General features: G+C 42.0%; 1 protein-coding gene across 2 annotated transcripts; it reads right to left on the reverse strand.

The window, feature by feature from the left end:
* Positions 1–270: 270 nt before the first annotated feature.
* On the reverse strand, positions 271–16,276 carry sec23ip (SEC23 interacting protein). Of its 2 annotated transcripts, none has more exons than XM_010901520.5 (17): positions 15,996–16,276; positions 14,971–15,485; positions 14,635–14,851; positions 14,310–14,503; positions 14,012–14,101; positions 13,530–13,740; positions 12,936–13,077; positions 7,324–7,532; positions 7,001–7,101; positions 6,744–6,905; positions 4,034–4,129; positions 3,676–3,843; positions 3,005–3,160; positions 2,450–2,552; positions 2,001–2,189; positions 1,722–1,884; positions 271–510 (listed from the first exon to the last, which is right to left on the reverse strand). In XM_010901520.5, exons 1-17 carry the CDS (start codon positions 16,126–16,128, stop codon positions 429–431), a joined length of 2,931 nt encoding a protein of 976 aa, XP_010899822.1. In that variant the 5' UTR covers positions 16,129–16,276; the 3' UTR covers positions 271–428. The 2 variants fall into 2 exon arrangements, with proteins under 2 accessions (XP_010899822.1, XP_010899821.1); XM_010901519.5 differs by having other exon boundaries at positions 1,722–1,890; positions 15,996–16,274.
* Between the last annotated feature and the right edge of the window lie 179 nt (positions 16,277–16,455).

Below are 16,455 nucleotides of genomic sequence, written 5' to 3' on the forward strand. Positions count from 1 at the left end.
TTTTGTAAAGGTTTTATTTAATTATTCTATGTGTAGTTTAGTAAGCAAACCAACAGTTCTATAACTTAGGTTATAAAAGTTTTATTTAAAACCAGAGGTCTGGGAGTATAACTAATTTCTATTTTCTTAAATTAAGACAAATGGCAAATACAAGTGTATGCATTTTCATACAATATACTTTGTAAAATTGGGAATAGTGATTTCTAACAAAGCATGTATTAACTCAAAATTATATGGACATAGACAAACCAGATGGGGAGAAGAACAGTATAAGAGTTTCAGAACATTTTATTTTTCTCCAAATAATCCATTGGCCTAGTGAAACCAGCCTGATTGTTTACCATTTGGTTTCGGTTAACGTGCAGAGGAATAGCATAGAGAAAATGTAGCAAATGTGCCCGATTCCACCAGGCTACCAATCCACTGCATCAATGTAGAATCTGTTCTGGGCAAATTCCCAAGGACTTGTAAATCTCTTTCAGAAGTAAAAGGGCAGTGTCCTCTGACTCCCTGGAAGGAAAAAAAACAAAAACATCAAGAAATATCAAATGGCTGGAGACTGAATTATTTGTCAAACTGAATACCTCAACTTAAAATAGACATGCTCAGTAGAAGTGTCTGATGTATTTTAAGCCACTGAGTAGGTCTTAACTTCAGGTTGAAATATTATATTAATCCAGCAACAGACTCAAAATCAATAATAGGTCTCAATTGTCCTGAAATGATATGGCTTAAACGTCCATCATACTGCATTTATAAACAACCACACAGTCATAGGCGGAAATCACGGAGGGGTCACGACCCACCATCCTGGGGCAAACTATGATTTTTCACCCCCAGTATATCACTGTAAACACATGTCATTTCAGTTATATTGATAAGACGCAATTAACTCACTTGATTATATACACCTAATAGCGCGTATTTAAGTTAAAATAAATAACGATCAACCCCGCACTTTGCCTCACAATGGTTTGATCCACTGCCCCCCCCCCCCCCCATCACTCAGCAGTGGCACACCGTGCAGGAACAGTGCATGTGTGGGAATCTGATAGTCGTTGGTGGCTGACTTTCAGTAAGCAGTTCAAACAAAGGATGTTAGACATTTCTTTTCTTGTACCACTCAATACAATAAAACAATTCTATCCGTCACCAGCCTTCATTTTTGTTGCACTGAATTACAGTTCACACTTTGTTAGCTAGCTGTTAACTGAAGTTTGCTAGCAAGCTACAGTATCATCAACCAGCGTTTTCAGAGGTTTGAATTCAAGTCAATGAGACAAGCTTATAATGCAATGTATGTACTGTACTGTTCCTTAGCTGGCAAGGTGACAGTGTTCGTGTCTACCGTCTGAAAAGCCCTCAATGGACGTAGCTAACGTGAGGTTAAACCAGTAAATGTAATTTGTGTTGGTAGGGTTCACATACAACAGCTGAATTAGCAGAGCTATAGCAGCGGGCAAACCGATGGCGCAAACTGAAACAGCAGTGTATTACAGCACTACTTTTGGTGTCCCCCTCAAGAATTGCTCTTGAGAAAATGTCATGTACAGTAATTGTCCCTTCCAAAGTTGTCAGCTTTCCCCCCCTACACACAGTATGACCTCATGATGAGCAGAATCAAATGAGTGGCAAATCAGGCCATGAAATGTATTCAACTGTGCACATTAATCAGTAGTGGCACCAAGTTTTGATTAACCAGCAGAACAGACATATCGTACCAGTAGCACAGGTGACTTTGCAGGGCGAATAGGTACTCGTTGAAGCTCTCGATGGGCTTCTCCTGTAGAACATAATCGATTCGGTTCCCCCCGTTCAGCATTCCTATCTTCACCTGAGGTTCATCTTCGCGAGGCAGCTCAGGGTTTTCTGCTATCCTGTGTTCTGTGACTAACCAAAAGTTATACGTTTAAATAAAGACATTTCCATTGAAAGGCCTTATCCAAATGGAAGCCGGGATATTTTGTACGTTATCTAAATCCCTGTGCTCTCAGACTCACCTCCGCTGTGTTCCTGTTTCTCCTCCTCCTCCTTGATTTGATTGGCCACCATGGCAAGCTGGGCAGCCAGCTGCGCGTTAGAGGTGTGGGCACGGGCAAAGTCATTGAGGGTCTGCCAAGCGCTCTTCAGGGAGCTGATGAAGCCATGCTTTAGGTCCGAACCCATGCGGGACAGACTCTCCTTCAGCTCTGCCACACACACACACACACACACAAAGACACCACAGATCCACCATGATGTAAAACCGATACCATATATAATTTCTATAATAAAGTACACTTAAGAACCCTCATCTTCCAGGAGTGCTTGGTGAAATTTGATTAGGTTAAAAATCTGGCGTCAAGTTCTGAGTTACTGATTTTCGTTTCAGAGAACATGGTCTGGTTGCAGTCATTTTCACAGATCAAAACTCAGGATAAAATAGCCGGTGTTTAATACTGGTCCATACCGAGATGAAGCCTCTTTCTTCCCTTGTGATGTGGAATCAGAACCGGTTTTATGTCCAAATCTGTCAATATCATAGGCTCAATCCTGTATGCAACGGGGTCAAGCTAAAACAAAACAGAACAATTAAACATTAAAATTTTAAACAATTGTAAAACAATTTCAACACACCCTTGCCAGTGAATGAATGAATTTCCTTGACCATGTCCTTGACATTTTAACAAACTGTTGTCTCAAAGATATAGATTATTCTACCTCTTTCAAAGGGGATGTCTTGACTCATTTATTATTTTAATGTTATTAATCTAATCTCCCCTATGAAAACTTTGCTCCCACCTTGTGAAAGTGAGCTGAATTATAGCCACATCGGTTCACATTCAAACTAACTCTCCCTTGTAGCACACTGGCTACACACATTTTCACTTTTGGTTGACCAACTTACAAGAGCTTTAAAAATAAATGTATTGGATGTAAAATTGGGGGCATTGATGGATTTATTTTGGAACACCTGAGGTAATATTTATACTTCCTGCGACATATCTGAAAAAGACTGGCTAACCGGGTGGTAAATGTTGAAGAATCCCTTGCAGGTGGGCAGCTGGTAGTTTTCGTCAATCTTCTCCAGCCCTCGCACTGTGAGGAACATCCCTATGGGAGACCCCAGGGCAAAGAAATTCACGGGTTCAAAGTCCAGAGCGTGATACACCACCGACACCTACGGGTCAGAAGACAAACATCAGAACTTTTGTATAATTTCATTATCTTTTGGTGTTTACATATGTTATGGAAAGACGTTGTTCTGGTGACAATGTATGCCGGAAGCTAACATTATTACTCCAAAAAGATTGAATGTAAACAAAAACGATCACCCGTGTTAGACGAAAACCCAGTTCTCAACACAGTTAAACTAAAGATTTGCGTAATTAATGGGAGATACATCACAGCCTGTCATTTCCAATGAGGGGAAAGGAAGAATTAACAAGCAAAGTGGTGGGCAGAGCCAAGCACAAGTTTGAGATCCTATTGGCATGTATTTACATATTTTTCTTAGTGAACGCATGCTCTGTGAATGGCACATGTGCAATAACTAAATTTGTGCAATAACTTTAAAACAACTACTACAAAATGTACTCCAAGTTTTAGGAACTGAAAACTCAGAGGTAATTGCGTCACACATGATAAAATATCCAGAAAGACTGGCCAGTTCCGTCCCGCTCTAGTCTGAATTACCTGTCCAGTACCGACTTCAAAATAGTTGTAATCCACATGGATTGAGGAGTAGGTTCCACCCACAGGAAGCTGTGTGGTGCTGGGCACAGGGAGGGGCTCACTTGATCGGGCTGGAACGACCTCCTGATTGGCTGCCTTCACTTCAGCCGCCTTCCGTTCCTGTGCTGCCTGTTGGAGGATTAAATAATCACAGTTAAATGCATCGCTTGGTTATCACAAAGGGGACACGATAGCTAAATAGTTTTTCAATAGAAACTCTTATAGTTGGAAAATTCAGGTCATGCCACACACAAAAAAATTGACAAATTAAACATGACATTTGTGTCTGAGAAACCAAGACGACTAAAGAAAGGCTCACCTGCTTGATTGATCTTTCTTTGACAAACTTGGCTATTTTCTTCCTTGGCCCCAATGGAATGCCCATTTCTTTCAGGTCCTCAACTGTGCACATAAGCTGACAGAATATAGTATAAATAAGAACTGAATCGATTGGTCGTTATTTCACTGTGGTTACAGAAATGAACCATTATTACCGCTAACTCTATTAGATGGGCTAAGGAGGCATAGTACTACAATCCCATTTCCATAAAAGTTTTGACGCTGCGTAAAATGTAAAGAAAAACAGAATGCAATGATGTGAAAATCATATAAACTCTACCATCAATAGAAAATAGTAAAATTACAACATATCCAATGTTGAAACTGAGAAATGTTACGGTTTCTTGAAAAATACACCAACCAGCCATAACATTATGACTACCTGCCTAATATTGTGTATGTCCCCCTTTTGCCGCCAAAACAGCCCTGACCGGTCAAGGCATGGAATCAACTAGACCTCTGAACGTGTGCTTTGGTATCTGGGACCAAGACGTTAGCAGCAGATGCTTTAAGTCCTGTAAGTTGCAAGGTTGGGCCTCCATGGATCGGACTTGTTTGTCCAGCATATCCCACAAATGCTCAATTGGATTGAGATCTGAGGGATTTGGAGTTTAAGTCAACGCCTGTATTCCTCAATTCATTCCTGAACCATTTTTGCTTTGTGGCAGGGTGCATTATCCTGCTGAAAGAGGCCAATGCCATCAGAGAAATACCGTTGCCATGAAAGGGCGCATGTGGTCTGCAACAATGCTTAGGTAAGTGGTAAGTGTCAAAGTAACATCCACATGAATGGCAGGACCCAAGGTTTCCCAGCAGAACTTTACCAAAAGCATCAAACTGACCCGGCATGCCTCCTTCCCATAGCGTATCCTGGTGCCATGTGTTCTCCAGGTATGCGACACATACGCACCAGGCCATCCACATGATGTAAAAGGAAACGTGAATCATCAGTCCAGGCCACCTTCTTCCATTGCTTCTTGGTCCAGTTCTGATGCTCATGTGCCCATTGTAGGCGCTTTCGGATGTGATATTGTGGTCAACATGGGCACCCTGAGAGGTCTGCAGCCACGCAGCCCCGATAAACTGTGATGCACTGTGTGATCTGACACCTTTCTATCAGTACCAGCATTAACCTTTTCAGTAATTTGAGCTCCAGTAGCTCGTCTGTTGGATCGGACCACACGGCCTGCCTTCACTCCCCACGTGCATCACTGAACCCTGTCGCCAGTTCACAGCTTTTCCTTCCTTGGACCACTTTTGATAGGTCCTGACCACTGCTGATCGGGAACACCCCACAAGGGCTGCAGCTTTGGAGATGCTCCGACCCAGTCGTCTACAATCACAATTTGTCCCTTGTCAAAGTCACTCAGATCCTTACACTTGCCCATTTTTCCTGCTTCTAATACATCAACTTTGAGGACAGAATGTTCACATGTTGCCAAATATATCCCACCCACTGACAGGTGCCATGTTAACAAGTTTATCAGTGTTATTCACATGTCAGTGGTCATAATGTTATGGCTGATTGGTGTATATGCCCACTTTGAATTTGAAGCCAGCAACACGTAAAAAAAGGTGGGACAGGGGCAACAAAAGACTGGAAAAGTTGTAATGCTAAAAAAGAAACTGGTGGAACATCTCACAACTAATTAGGTGAATTGGGTGAATTGTCAGTAACATGATTGGATATAAAAAGAGCATCCCAGAGAGGATGAGTTTTAGAAGTAAAGATGGGGAGGGGTTCACCACTCTGTGAAAGACTGCGCAGGCAAATAGCACAACAATTCAAGAATAGCATTTCTCAACGTAAAACTGTGAGTGGGGGGGTGGGGGGGGGGGGGGGGTCTCATCATCTATGTTACATAATATCATTAAAAGTTTTAATAGAATCTAGAGAAATCGCTGTAGGCAAGGAACAAAACCAAAAACCAATATTGGATGGACATGATCTTCGGGCCCTCAGGCAGCACTGCTTTAAAAACAGACACGATTCTATAGGGGAAATAATTGCATGGGCTCAGAAACACCAAAAACCAATGTCTGTGAACACAGTAGATCCCTGTATCCACAAATGCAAGTTAAAACTCTACCATGCAAAGAAGAAACCATATATAAACAAGATCCAGAAATGCCACCGCCTCATTAAAGAGCTCATTAAAGATGGACTGTGTTTTTCAGTTTCAAAATTTGATATGTTGTCTTTGTACTATTTTCCATTTCATATAGGGATAAATGATTTGCACATCATTGCATTCTGTTTTTATTTGCATTTTATGCAGTGTCCCAACTTTTTTGGAAACGGGGTTGTACAATAGTATCATTTACTTTTGGGTTTTATTATTGTACTCAAAACTCAAAGTTGTTTTCAGACCTCCCATGTGGTATTTTGTAGTTGTCTGCTGCAGGGTTTCTTTTCTGGGATAATCTAAACAGCTATGGCCACATATATAAAAAATAAATAAAATGCTATTTTTTATTTATTTTTAGTGTGAATTCTGACTCCTTCAGCTTGAAGCCGGATTTATACAACGGATGGCATTACCTTGACAACTGAGATCTGAAAACAACATTTTTATTTGAGCGTTATGTCCCTTTAATAGTGTCCTTTTCTTATGGGAATAATAAGTACTGATATAGAAAGTAACAATCCATAATTGTAGAAATTATTGACATGCAAGAAGGGTTCTCACAAAAGATTCAAGGTCAATCTTCTCCTGTTCTAAGGTGCTCAGGTACTCAGACAGGCCCAGATGTTCCAGTGCTGCAGAAAGATTACCAAACTCCTCCCCCTGCTCCATAGGCACCTCCTCTACTGCGGTGGGCAGGGTGGTGGCAGCAGTAGGGAGTGCCTCCTGTTTTAGGGAGACCAAGGAAACTTCAGGTTATTTCTTTGTACAACTTGCTGGTGTCACCAAATCAATGTAAAACAGTTTTTCGACCACATTACCTGTTTAATTTCGGAGGGGAGGCTCCGATTTGCAGCTGACATGGTTTGCAAAGGTGAGCTATTCTTCTGGTTTGACAGCAAGTCAAAAAGTATGAGGGACCCTGCAAACACACATAGACAGGTTAGGCTAAATCTTTAAACAAGAGTTGATTAAAAAGAACACCTGGGGCAAAATTCCTGGACATGGAAAGAGCTAAGTCCAGGATTAAAAAGCATTTTCAAATGAACAAAAGTGTTGAACCCATATAAGCAATAACTAGGCTTCTTTTGGGTTGGCCAATAGTGGTCTTTGGGTGTCTACAGTGAAATTTGGGTGTTTGTACCTAAACTATGTCCGGACACTGAGACGCTTCCTTTGAAGTCCGGGTTCCGCTTCATGAACAAGGCATAAATTCTGTTGATCTCCAGGGCAACGGTGTCCATGATGGTCTGGCAGTAGGTGGGGCTGTTGTAAAACAACACATCTAGGAGGGTCTCATTAGTAAAGTGCCGCAGACGGCCCGTGCTGGGCAGGGTGATCTTCTTGATCCTCCTAAAACAACAGAAAGAAATTGAGCGAATCAGAATGTCAGAAAACATCACCAGCTTTAAAATCCTTGCTTCAGAAGGTCCAGCAAGCTCCCGTTCCACCACATCCCAAAGATGCTCTATTGGGTTGAGATCTGGTGACTGTGGGGGACATATTAGTACAGGGAACTCATTGTCATGTTCAAGAAACCAATTTGAAATGATTCGAGCTTTGTGACATGGTGCATTATCCTGCTGAAAGTAGCCATCAGAGGATGGGTACATGGTGGTCATAAAGAGATGGACATGGTCAGAAACAATGCTCAGGTAGGCCGTGGCATTTAAACGATGCCCAATTGGCACTAGAGGGCCTTAAGTGTGCCAAGAAAACATCCCCCACACCATTACACCACCACCACCAGTCTGCACAGTGGTAACAAGGCATGATGGATCCATGTTCACGCCAAATTCTGACTCTACCATCTGAATGTCTCAACAGAAATCGAGACTGTTCAGACCAGGCAACATTCTTCCAGTCTTCAACTGTCCAATTTTGGTGAGCTCGTGCAAATTGTAGCCTCTTTTTCCTATTTGAGGTTGTGCGTGTTGTGGCTTCACAAATGCTTTGCTGCATACCTCGGTTGTAACGAGTGGTTATTTCAGTCAAAGTTGCTCTTCTATCAGCTTGAATCAGTCGGCCCATTCTCCTCTGACCTCCAGCATCAACAAGGCATTTTCGTCCACAGGACTGCCGCATACTGGATGTTTTTCCCTTTTCACACCATTCTTTGTAAACCCTAGAAATGGTTGCGCGTGAAAATCCCAGTAACTGAGCAGATTGTGAAATACTCAGACCGGCCCGTCTGGCACCAACAACCATGCCACACTCAAAATTGCTTAAATCACCTTTCTTTCCCATTCTGACATTCAGTTTGGAGTTCAGGAGATTGTCTTGACCAGGACCACACCCCTAAATGCATTGAAGCAACTGCCATGTGATTGGTTGATTAGATAATTGCATTAATGAGAAATCGAACAGGTGTTCCTAATAATCCTTTAGGTGAGTGTATGACGATATACCATCACTTTCTTAAAAAGTACACGTTTTTAAGTAGTTTTCATAACATTCGCTACTTCACACGTGTCTTTTGTTTACAATCGTCAATTAAAACGGTAGTAGTGTGGTGGTGTTCAGTCAGTCAGAATGACGCAAAAGTGGATGAAAGTCAACTAATTCAAGGGAAGATATTCATTTAATTAATGTTACCTCCGGAAAAAATATCTTGCCACAAAATGACACGTAAAGTTCGGTTGAGAAGGCGGTTGAGATTAGAGCTGAAGATCTTTGCCCGAACCTGACAGGACCCGACGGGTCGGGTTTGGTCTTTTTTTCTATCATTTTCCTCTGGCCAAAATTTTACCAGCTGAGAATGTTGTCACACTCAGACAGGAATGCCGTACATGCTCATGCCCGCACTCTTCTGCAAGCCATGGCTGCAGGTGCACCAGATGTGGAGATTCGAGACCTAGAGCTCTCCGGAGTCTAAGCCACTCCTCCGGCAAAAAGGGCGGAAAATGTAAGGCAAGCTGACGGGGAAGATGACTAGGTCACTCGCTACATTGAAACGGCTGTCATGGAAAATGAAATGGATGTTCTTGGCTGGTGGAAGACCAACAAACAATCTTACCCAAAACTTGCAAAACTAGCCAGATCAGTACATTGCACTTTGTCACCAGTAGTTTCAGTATCTCTCGTCTGATATTTTCTCCTGTTTTTACCTCTTCCAAAGGGAACATTGTAGTTGTCAGGGTTTTATTCACCAGTTCCATATCCTCACCTATGAAATGGCATGTGATTGTCAAATAACTAATTTCCCGGGCAGTAGCAGCAGCAGTGAAAGGGTGTTCAGTGAGCGCAGGACCGTACTGAAGCCATCTACAGTGGATTCAATACTTTTTCTCCACAAAAACATGTAGCCTAATCTTGGTGAGTAAAGGTTTTTGAAATTATAACTAAATATTAATTGACTCTTAAATGCATAATGTAGGCTAATGTTGGCATTCTTTTTTATAAAATCTCAGCTGCTGTTCACCGTCGCGTTGAGGCCGGATTTTGTGGAGAGAAGTGGCGAAGCAAATCATGCAGAGCTTTTATCTTAATTTCTTTATAAATACCCATCTTAATTTAGAATTTATGTTGATTTGTTAAGAAAGACTCCTTTTTATAGGCCCATAGGCTTATTTATAGGCTAAGTGAGTAAGTGTGTATGCTTAGGCTTATTTAGAGTGCTGAGATGTTACAATGTTGAAGGACATATTTTATTTCTTTGTTCCAACTTCCAAGTGGCCTATAGCCTACGTTAGTCATGAATAAATTATGTTAAAAATTTATTAATGACTCATTCTTGGCAAAAGAGCACATTTGAATAATGTCGGGCTGTAAACGGGTTTGGGCTTTTAAAAAGCTGTCAATCAAAATGTAGTTGTCGGGCTCGGGCTGAATTCTGTCGGGCTCGGGCCTTGTCGGGCCTAACTTTTAGGGCCGATTACAACTTTAGTTGATATTGCAGAAAACGGTGAGTTAAGCAAATAGCATATAGCTGGATAGCTTAGCTAACTAGATTCTCTAGACTCCTCCATCCAATAAAGTCAATGTCATGTGTTGATAAATATTGTCTTCTAGTTCTGTAGCAGAGTTTTGCGTGTCAAGAGTAAAGATAATATTTGGTGATTTACCACCCCTTGTAATGCTGGAGTCTTGAACTAATTCCTGTGTCTCTTTAACTTATAGCTGTCTCTAGATGTCAGTGATGTGACATAACTCAGGCAAAACCAATTTCAGACAATGCTCATTTAAATAACATTAACATAATATGTAAAAAACGTAAATAATTTGTTCTATTCAGATTAGCGACAATATACTCTGCATTGTAAGTTGCATAACACGAGAGAGCAGCGCTTCATCCAGACCTGGAAGCATACAGTGGGGAGAACAAGTATTTGATACACTGCCGATTTTGCAGGTTTTCTACTTACAAAGCATGTAGAGGTCTGTAATATCTATCATGTACACGTCAACTGTGAGAAACTGAATCTAAAACAGAAATCCAGAAAATCACATTGTATGATTTTAAAATAATTACTTTGCATTTTATTGCATGACATAAGTATTTGATCACATACCAATCAGTAAGAATTCCACCTCTCACAGACCTGTTAGTTTTTCTTTAAGAAGCCCTCCTGTTCTCCACTCATTACCTGTATTAACTGCATCTGTTTGAACTCATTACCTGTATAAAAGCACCTGTCCACACAATCAAACAGATTCCAACCTCTCCACAATGGCCAAGACCAGAGAGCTGTGTAAGGACATCAGGGATAAAATTGTAGACCTGCACAAGGCTGGGATGGGCTACAGGACAATAGGCAAGCAGCTTGGTGAGAAAGCAACAACTGTTGGAAAGCAACAACTTCTTCCATTTTCAATTATTAGAAAATGGAAGAAGTTCAAGATGACAGTCAATCTCCCTCGGTCTAGGGCTCCATGCAAGATCTCACCTCGTGGGGCATCAATGACCATGAGGAAGGTGAGGGATCAGCCCAGAACTACATGGCAGGACCTGGTCAATGACGTGAAGAAAGCTGGGACCACAGTCTCAAAGAAAACCATTAGTAACACACTACGCCATCATGGATTAAAATCCTGCAGCGCACACAAGGTCCCCCTGCTCAAGCCAGCGCATGTCCAGGCCCGTCTGAAGTTTTCCAATGACCATCTGGATGAGCCACAGGAGGAATGGGAGAAGGTCATGTGGTCTGATGAGACAAAAATAGAGCTTTTGGTCTAAACTCCACTCGCCGTGTTGGAGGAAGAAGAAGGATGAGTACAACCCCAAGAACACCATCCCAACCGTGAAGCATTGAGGTGGAAACATCATTCTTTGGGGAAGCTTTTCTGCAAAGGGGACAGGACGACTGCACCGTATTGAGGGGAGGATGGATGGGGCCATGTATCGCGAGATCTTGGCCAACAACCACCTTCCTGCAGTAAGAGCATTGAAGATGGGTCGTGGCTGGGTCTTCCAGCATGACAACGACCCGAAACACACAGTCAGGGCAACTAAGGAGTATCTCAAGGTCCTGGAGTGGCCTAGCCAGTCTCCAGACCTGAACCCAAAAGAAAATCTTTGGAGGGAGCTGAAAGTCCGTATTGCCCAGCGACAGCCCCGAAACCTGAAGGATCTGGAGAAGGTCTGTATAGAGGTGCAGTGTGTGCAAACCTGGTCAAGAACTACAGGAAACGTATGATCTCTGTAATTGCAAACAAAGGTTTCTGTACCAAATATTAAGTTCTGCTTTTCTGATGTATCAAATACTTATGTCATGCAATAAAATACAAAATTTATTATAGAAAAATCATACAACGTGATTTTCTGGATTTTTGTTTTAGATTCCATCACTCACAGTTGAAGTGTACCTAGGTTAAAAATTACAGACTTCTACATGCTTTGTAAGTGTGAAAACCTGCAAAATTGGCAGTGTATCAAATACTTGTTCTCCCCACCGTATAAACTAACAGAAATTTTGTTTACCAGGTAACTAAAATGGAGCTGTGGGTCAAACAAGTGCTGTTGTTGGGGATAGTAGAACTGTTTCAATGACAGTCTGAGATTAAAATGTTTGCTGATTAAATGCAGCTCACATCCCGGCTCATTCCACTCCAACACACACACTGCCACACACACACACTGCCACACACACACACACACTGCCACACACACACACACACTGCCACACACACACACACACACACTGCCACACACACACACACACACACTGCCACACACACACTGCCACACACACACTGCCACACACACACACTGCCACACACACACACTGCCACACACACACACACACACACACACACTGAGTGAGACATCGGCTTTAACTCTCAGCAGCACCAAGGAGGGTATCCATCGGAAAATCTCTGAAACAAATCTGGCAACAAGCCTCGTTGATCAAAATAAAACTATCGTAGTGTAAAAACACTCTTCGCTGTTCGCTCAAAAACCATAGTGTATTCAGATACCGTTGACCATTATAAATGCTACAAGCCTTCAGTGTTATACATTCGAAAGCATACCATTTCCAAGTGGACCTCTCTAGGCATCTACAGATGAAAATGTACAATAAATGTCTGTATTGTACATTTTGTATTCTAATATTTCGAGATACTGGATTTTTTATTTCCATGAGCTGTAAACCATAATCATGAAGACAAACAAAAAAGGCATGAAATGTTTCACTTTGTGTAAATAATCTAGAATATACAAAAGGTGTCACTTTTTTATTTAAATTACAGGAAAAAAATAAATATTCCACAACATACACATTTTTGGAGATGCACCTGTATAAGTTGTCCACTCACCTGTCCACCCCTGTGGCGTCTCCATGCAGGGCCGTGTGCCACTGAACAGGAAGGAACTCCACCCGGCTGATGACACGCTCATCCTGCGCCTTCTTAAAGTGACTCTGAAGAAGCTTGAGTGATACACTCCTGAAGTCATCCACTGTGAACACGACACAAACATTTACAATGAAATGTACCCCTTCCTAAGGGCCAATTATTGCATAGATGAAGACAGATAAATGAGAACATGACAAAACAAGGAAAATAACATACTTTTCATAACAGACCCATAGATCAATAATATATGGCCGTTACCTCATCTCCAGAACAGACAAAAAGGGATATACAGAAATTGCCGTAGGGTACAACTAACAAACACAGGATCTCAAAACTTTAGACGCTATTTTGAATCAATTTCAGTACTTCTAATTTATAATCATTAAATGTTCAGAGTATACTCTATGAAGGACTTTTAATCCTTGTAATATATATTAAAAAATATATCAAAATTAAATTACCATATATGGAGTTAAATATTTGTATTCAGTGATTATGAATGTAGAATTGACCAATATGGAGATGCATTGAGCTATATGAAGATATCACACATACCACACTCCACCATGCTCCGAAACCTCAGGTCACAGACTGGTCCGATGCCATGCACCATAAATACCAGGTGGTCCACCTGAGGGAGCTCCCCATCTGGAATTTCATCATGGTCATCATCGATGCCCCTCTTGACCACTCTGGGTCTGGTCTGTCCATCCTGGGTCGTACCCCACTCGTCCGGCATAGCAGAGGGCTGGAACTGCACGATCACCTGTAAAAAAAAAAATAGAAATATAAGAAATTTGTCCAGTTCTGCCGACAACAAAGTCCACACAAAATTATGTTTTTTTTTCTTCTTAGTGTTCAGTATTCATAACTGGTTAACTATCTGGTACTTAATGGATTCTAGTGGTAAATGCTTTAATGTATTCCAAAGAAAATATGTATTCACAAGTTATGACTTTCAAATGAACATGTTACCATGCAATGCTAAGTAAATTCCTGCTGATTCTGCACAGTAAATTGACATCCTACCAACATACCTTTGGATTGTGCATTACAATAGTTTCCCCAGATGGGAACTCCAGTCGACGATGCCATTGATTAGTCGACACAGCTTTCTTATATTCGGCCTACATGGAATATATAAAAAAATACAGCCAATCAAAGAACGCTTAGGCAAATATTCACCTCAGTTCATGCTCAGGGCTGAATCCCAAAACTGTTCATCTTTATTCTTATCTGGGTAAAAGTAAGACATAAAAATCTGGTTCATGATTAATTTGAGCCCCAGTCAGTGGGAGATCCATTACTTTTTTTTAAATTATAGATGGGACAAACCTCTAGTTTCTCGCTGAACTCCTCTGAGTAGGGGATGAAGCGGCTGTCTGTGTCCCCCTTATAGAACCAGGTGCAGCGCCGCACCTCTGTTGGTTCCTCCTCCCAGAACACAGCAGTGCGGACGCGGTCATAGAGCTGAACGTCGTAGCGGCCCCCATCGGTGCAGACCACCACGCTCTCAGGGTCCGGTTGCACTGGAGGAGAATCATAAAAATAAAACATGTGAAAACAAGCTTTCATGAGACAATTGTTTCATTTGGGCATGCGACAACTTTTCTAAAGATTTTAAAGAAAATGTGACTATAAATCTCATTAATCATCTCACCTGAATTATAAATCTCTTCCAGCTTGAGGGAGTCAAGGATACTGAAGGGAAGCCAGACACTCTTGGACTCTACCTGTTTGCAGAAGAACCAGTGTGGCTGGACAGCCTCGTAAACATTGTAGTTGTATTGCATCATTTGATTTGCAGAAACCACTGCTCCAGCAGTGCTGGACTGATGAGCCATAGAAGGCGGCCCCTGAATCTGTGTCGGAGGGGGCTGGAGATTACATTTATATTAGTCTGACTTTTGTTCTAAATCATTAACCAACCAAACATGGAATAGTGAGAGAAACCAGTGAACGCTAACACCTCATTAGAGGGGAAATCTGTGATTACCTTTGTGAACGTAGAGGGTGGGGATTGGAATGTTGGAGCCGGAGAGTTCATAGTGCACGCATTTTGCTGCAGCTGTGGTTGGGGCAGAGACTGAACCTCTGGAGCTGGCATATAGGGTTTGGCTCGGCTGCTGATGGGTGTGTGGCGGTAGGGATTGTAACTCTGATCGGGGGCTTGTGGAGGTGGAGGGGTCCCCGTGCTAGGGGGCGGAGTGCATCTTCCCATTGGGCCCTGGTACATGCCGCTACCAAACGGTTGTGGAACAGCAGAGTTGATTAGAGGGACAGGGGGTGTCGGGGACGTGCCAGCAACACCAGGGGCAGTTGTTGGTACCGATGTTGCTGGCGCTACCGATAGTGACGCTGGGGGAGGACATGCCGGCAGGTGGCCGATGGAGGCAAAGGGGTCACTGCTGTTTACAGGACTGGAGAAGTAGCTGAACGTGGAAGGGGTTGGGGCATTTCCAGAGGCCTGGCCAAGAAAGCGGTCTTCTTCTCCAACATCTACAGAATCATCTTGGAAACATGACAGCAATATTCAATATTAAGTTCAACCTTTAATCAGTACATTTTCTCTAGCTGCTAGTGTTAATACACCCTTTTTGAGAACATCAAATTTAAATCTACAGAACTGTGGCTAGATAGGTCAACAATGTTGACAAATCAGAACACACCGTCTGTTGATGTGACAGCTCTGTTACCATGACATGATACTGCTGTAGAATTGTACTGAAATGTATTTATCAGGCAACTTGAGTAATTGCCAGAAGAAATGACAAAAGTCTCAGTGATAAATCAGTGTATACATTGTATAAGCTTGATGAGAGTTAAGCAGCTACCAACAGATACCCAGCTATTTCAAATTAATAACATGGATACAGCGATCAAGTTTACAATGACAGTTACAGTAACCAGCTGACATCAGCCCGTACTTAGCAAGCTAGCTAACGTTAACTAGTTGCTGTTAACTGTCATGTTGATTATTTAATTATAGGGGCCCTGTTTTGACCCTAGCCTTTATCTTACCTCCTGATAACACCGCCGGACCACTGGCCTGACTAACAGGTATAAATGGTAGATTAAAGTTAAACTCTGGTGCCGCAGAAAATAGTAAATTTGCGCTGGAAGTGGGCACATTATTGTTTCTTCTATCAGCCATTTTCAACCCAAATTACACGTAGCCAGGCTTACAGCTTACTGCCGGAGCAGCAAAACAACCCGGATTTCCGACCAGGTCCTCAATGGTGGCGTTTGCGCTACTTCACTGATTTGTAATAAACGTGATTAGCTCAAGCATTCTTTGTTGAGTAGGTGCCGGTAGGTTCTGATTGTAAGCAGATCGCCGATGCTTCGCAAGTTCTTTACTGTCTTTATAGACCGGATGGGGGAATAAATATGAGTAAGATTCTGTGCTGCCATCTTTTGCTGTGGCTGAGTTACTGCAATTAAATAGAGTTTACAAACATTTCGATTGACTTACATTTGG

The sequence above is a fragment of the Esox lucius genome, chromosome 6 (genome assembly GCF_011004845.1).
Source record: "Esox lucius isolate fEsoLuc1 chromosome 6, fEsoLuc1.pri, whole genome shotgun sequence".
Taxonomy (NCBI): Eukaryota; Metazoa; Chordata; class Actinopteri; order Esociformes; family Esocidae; genus Esox; species Esox lucius.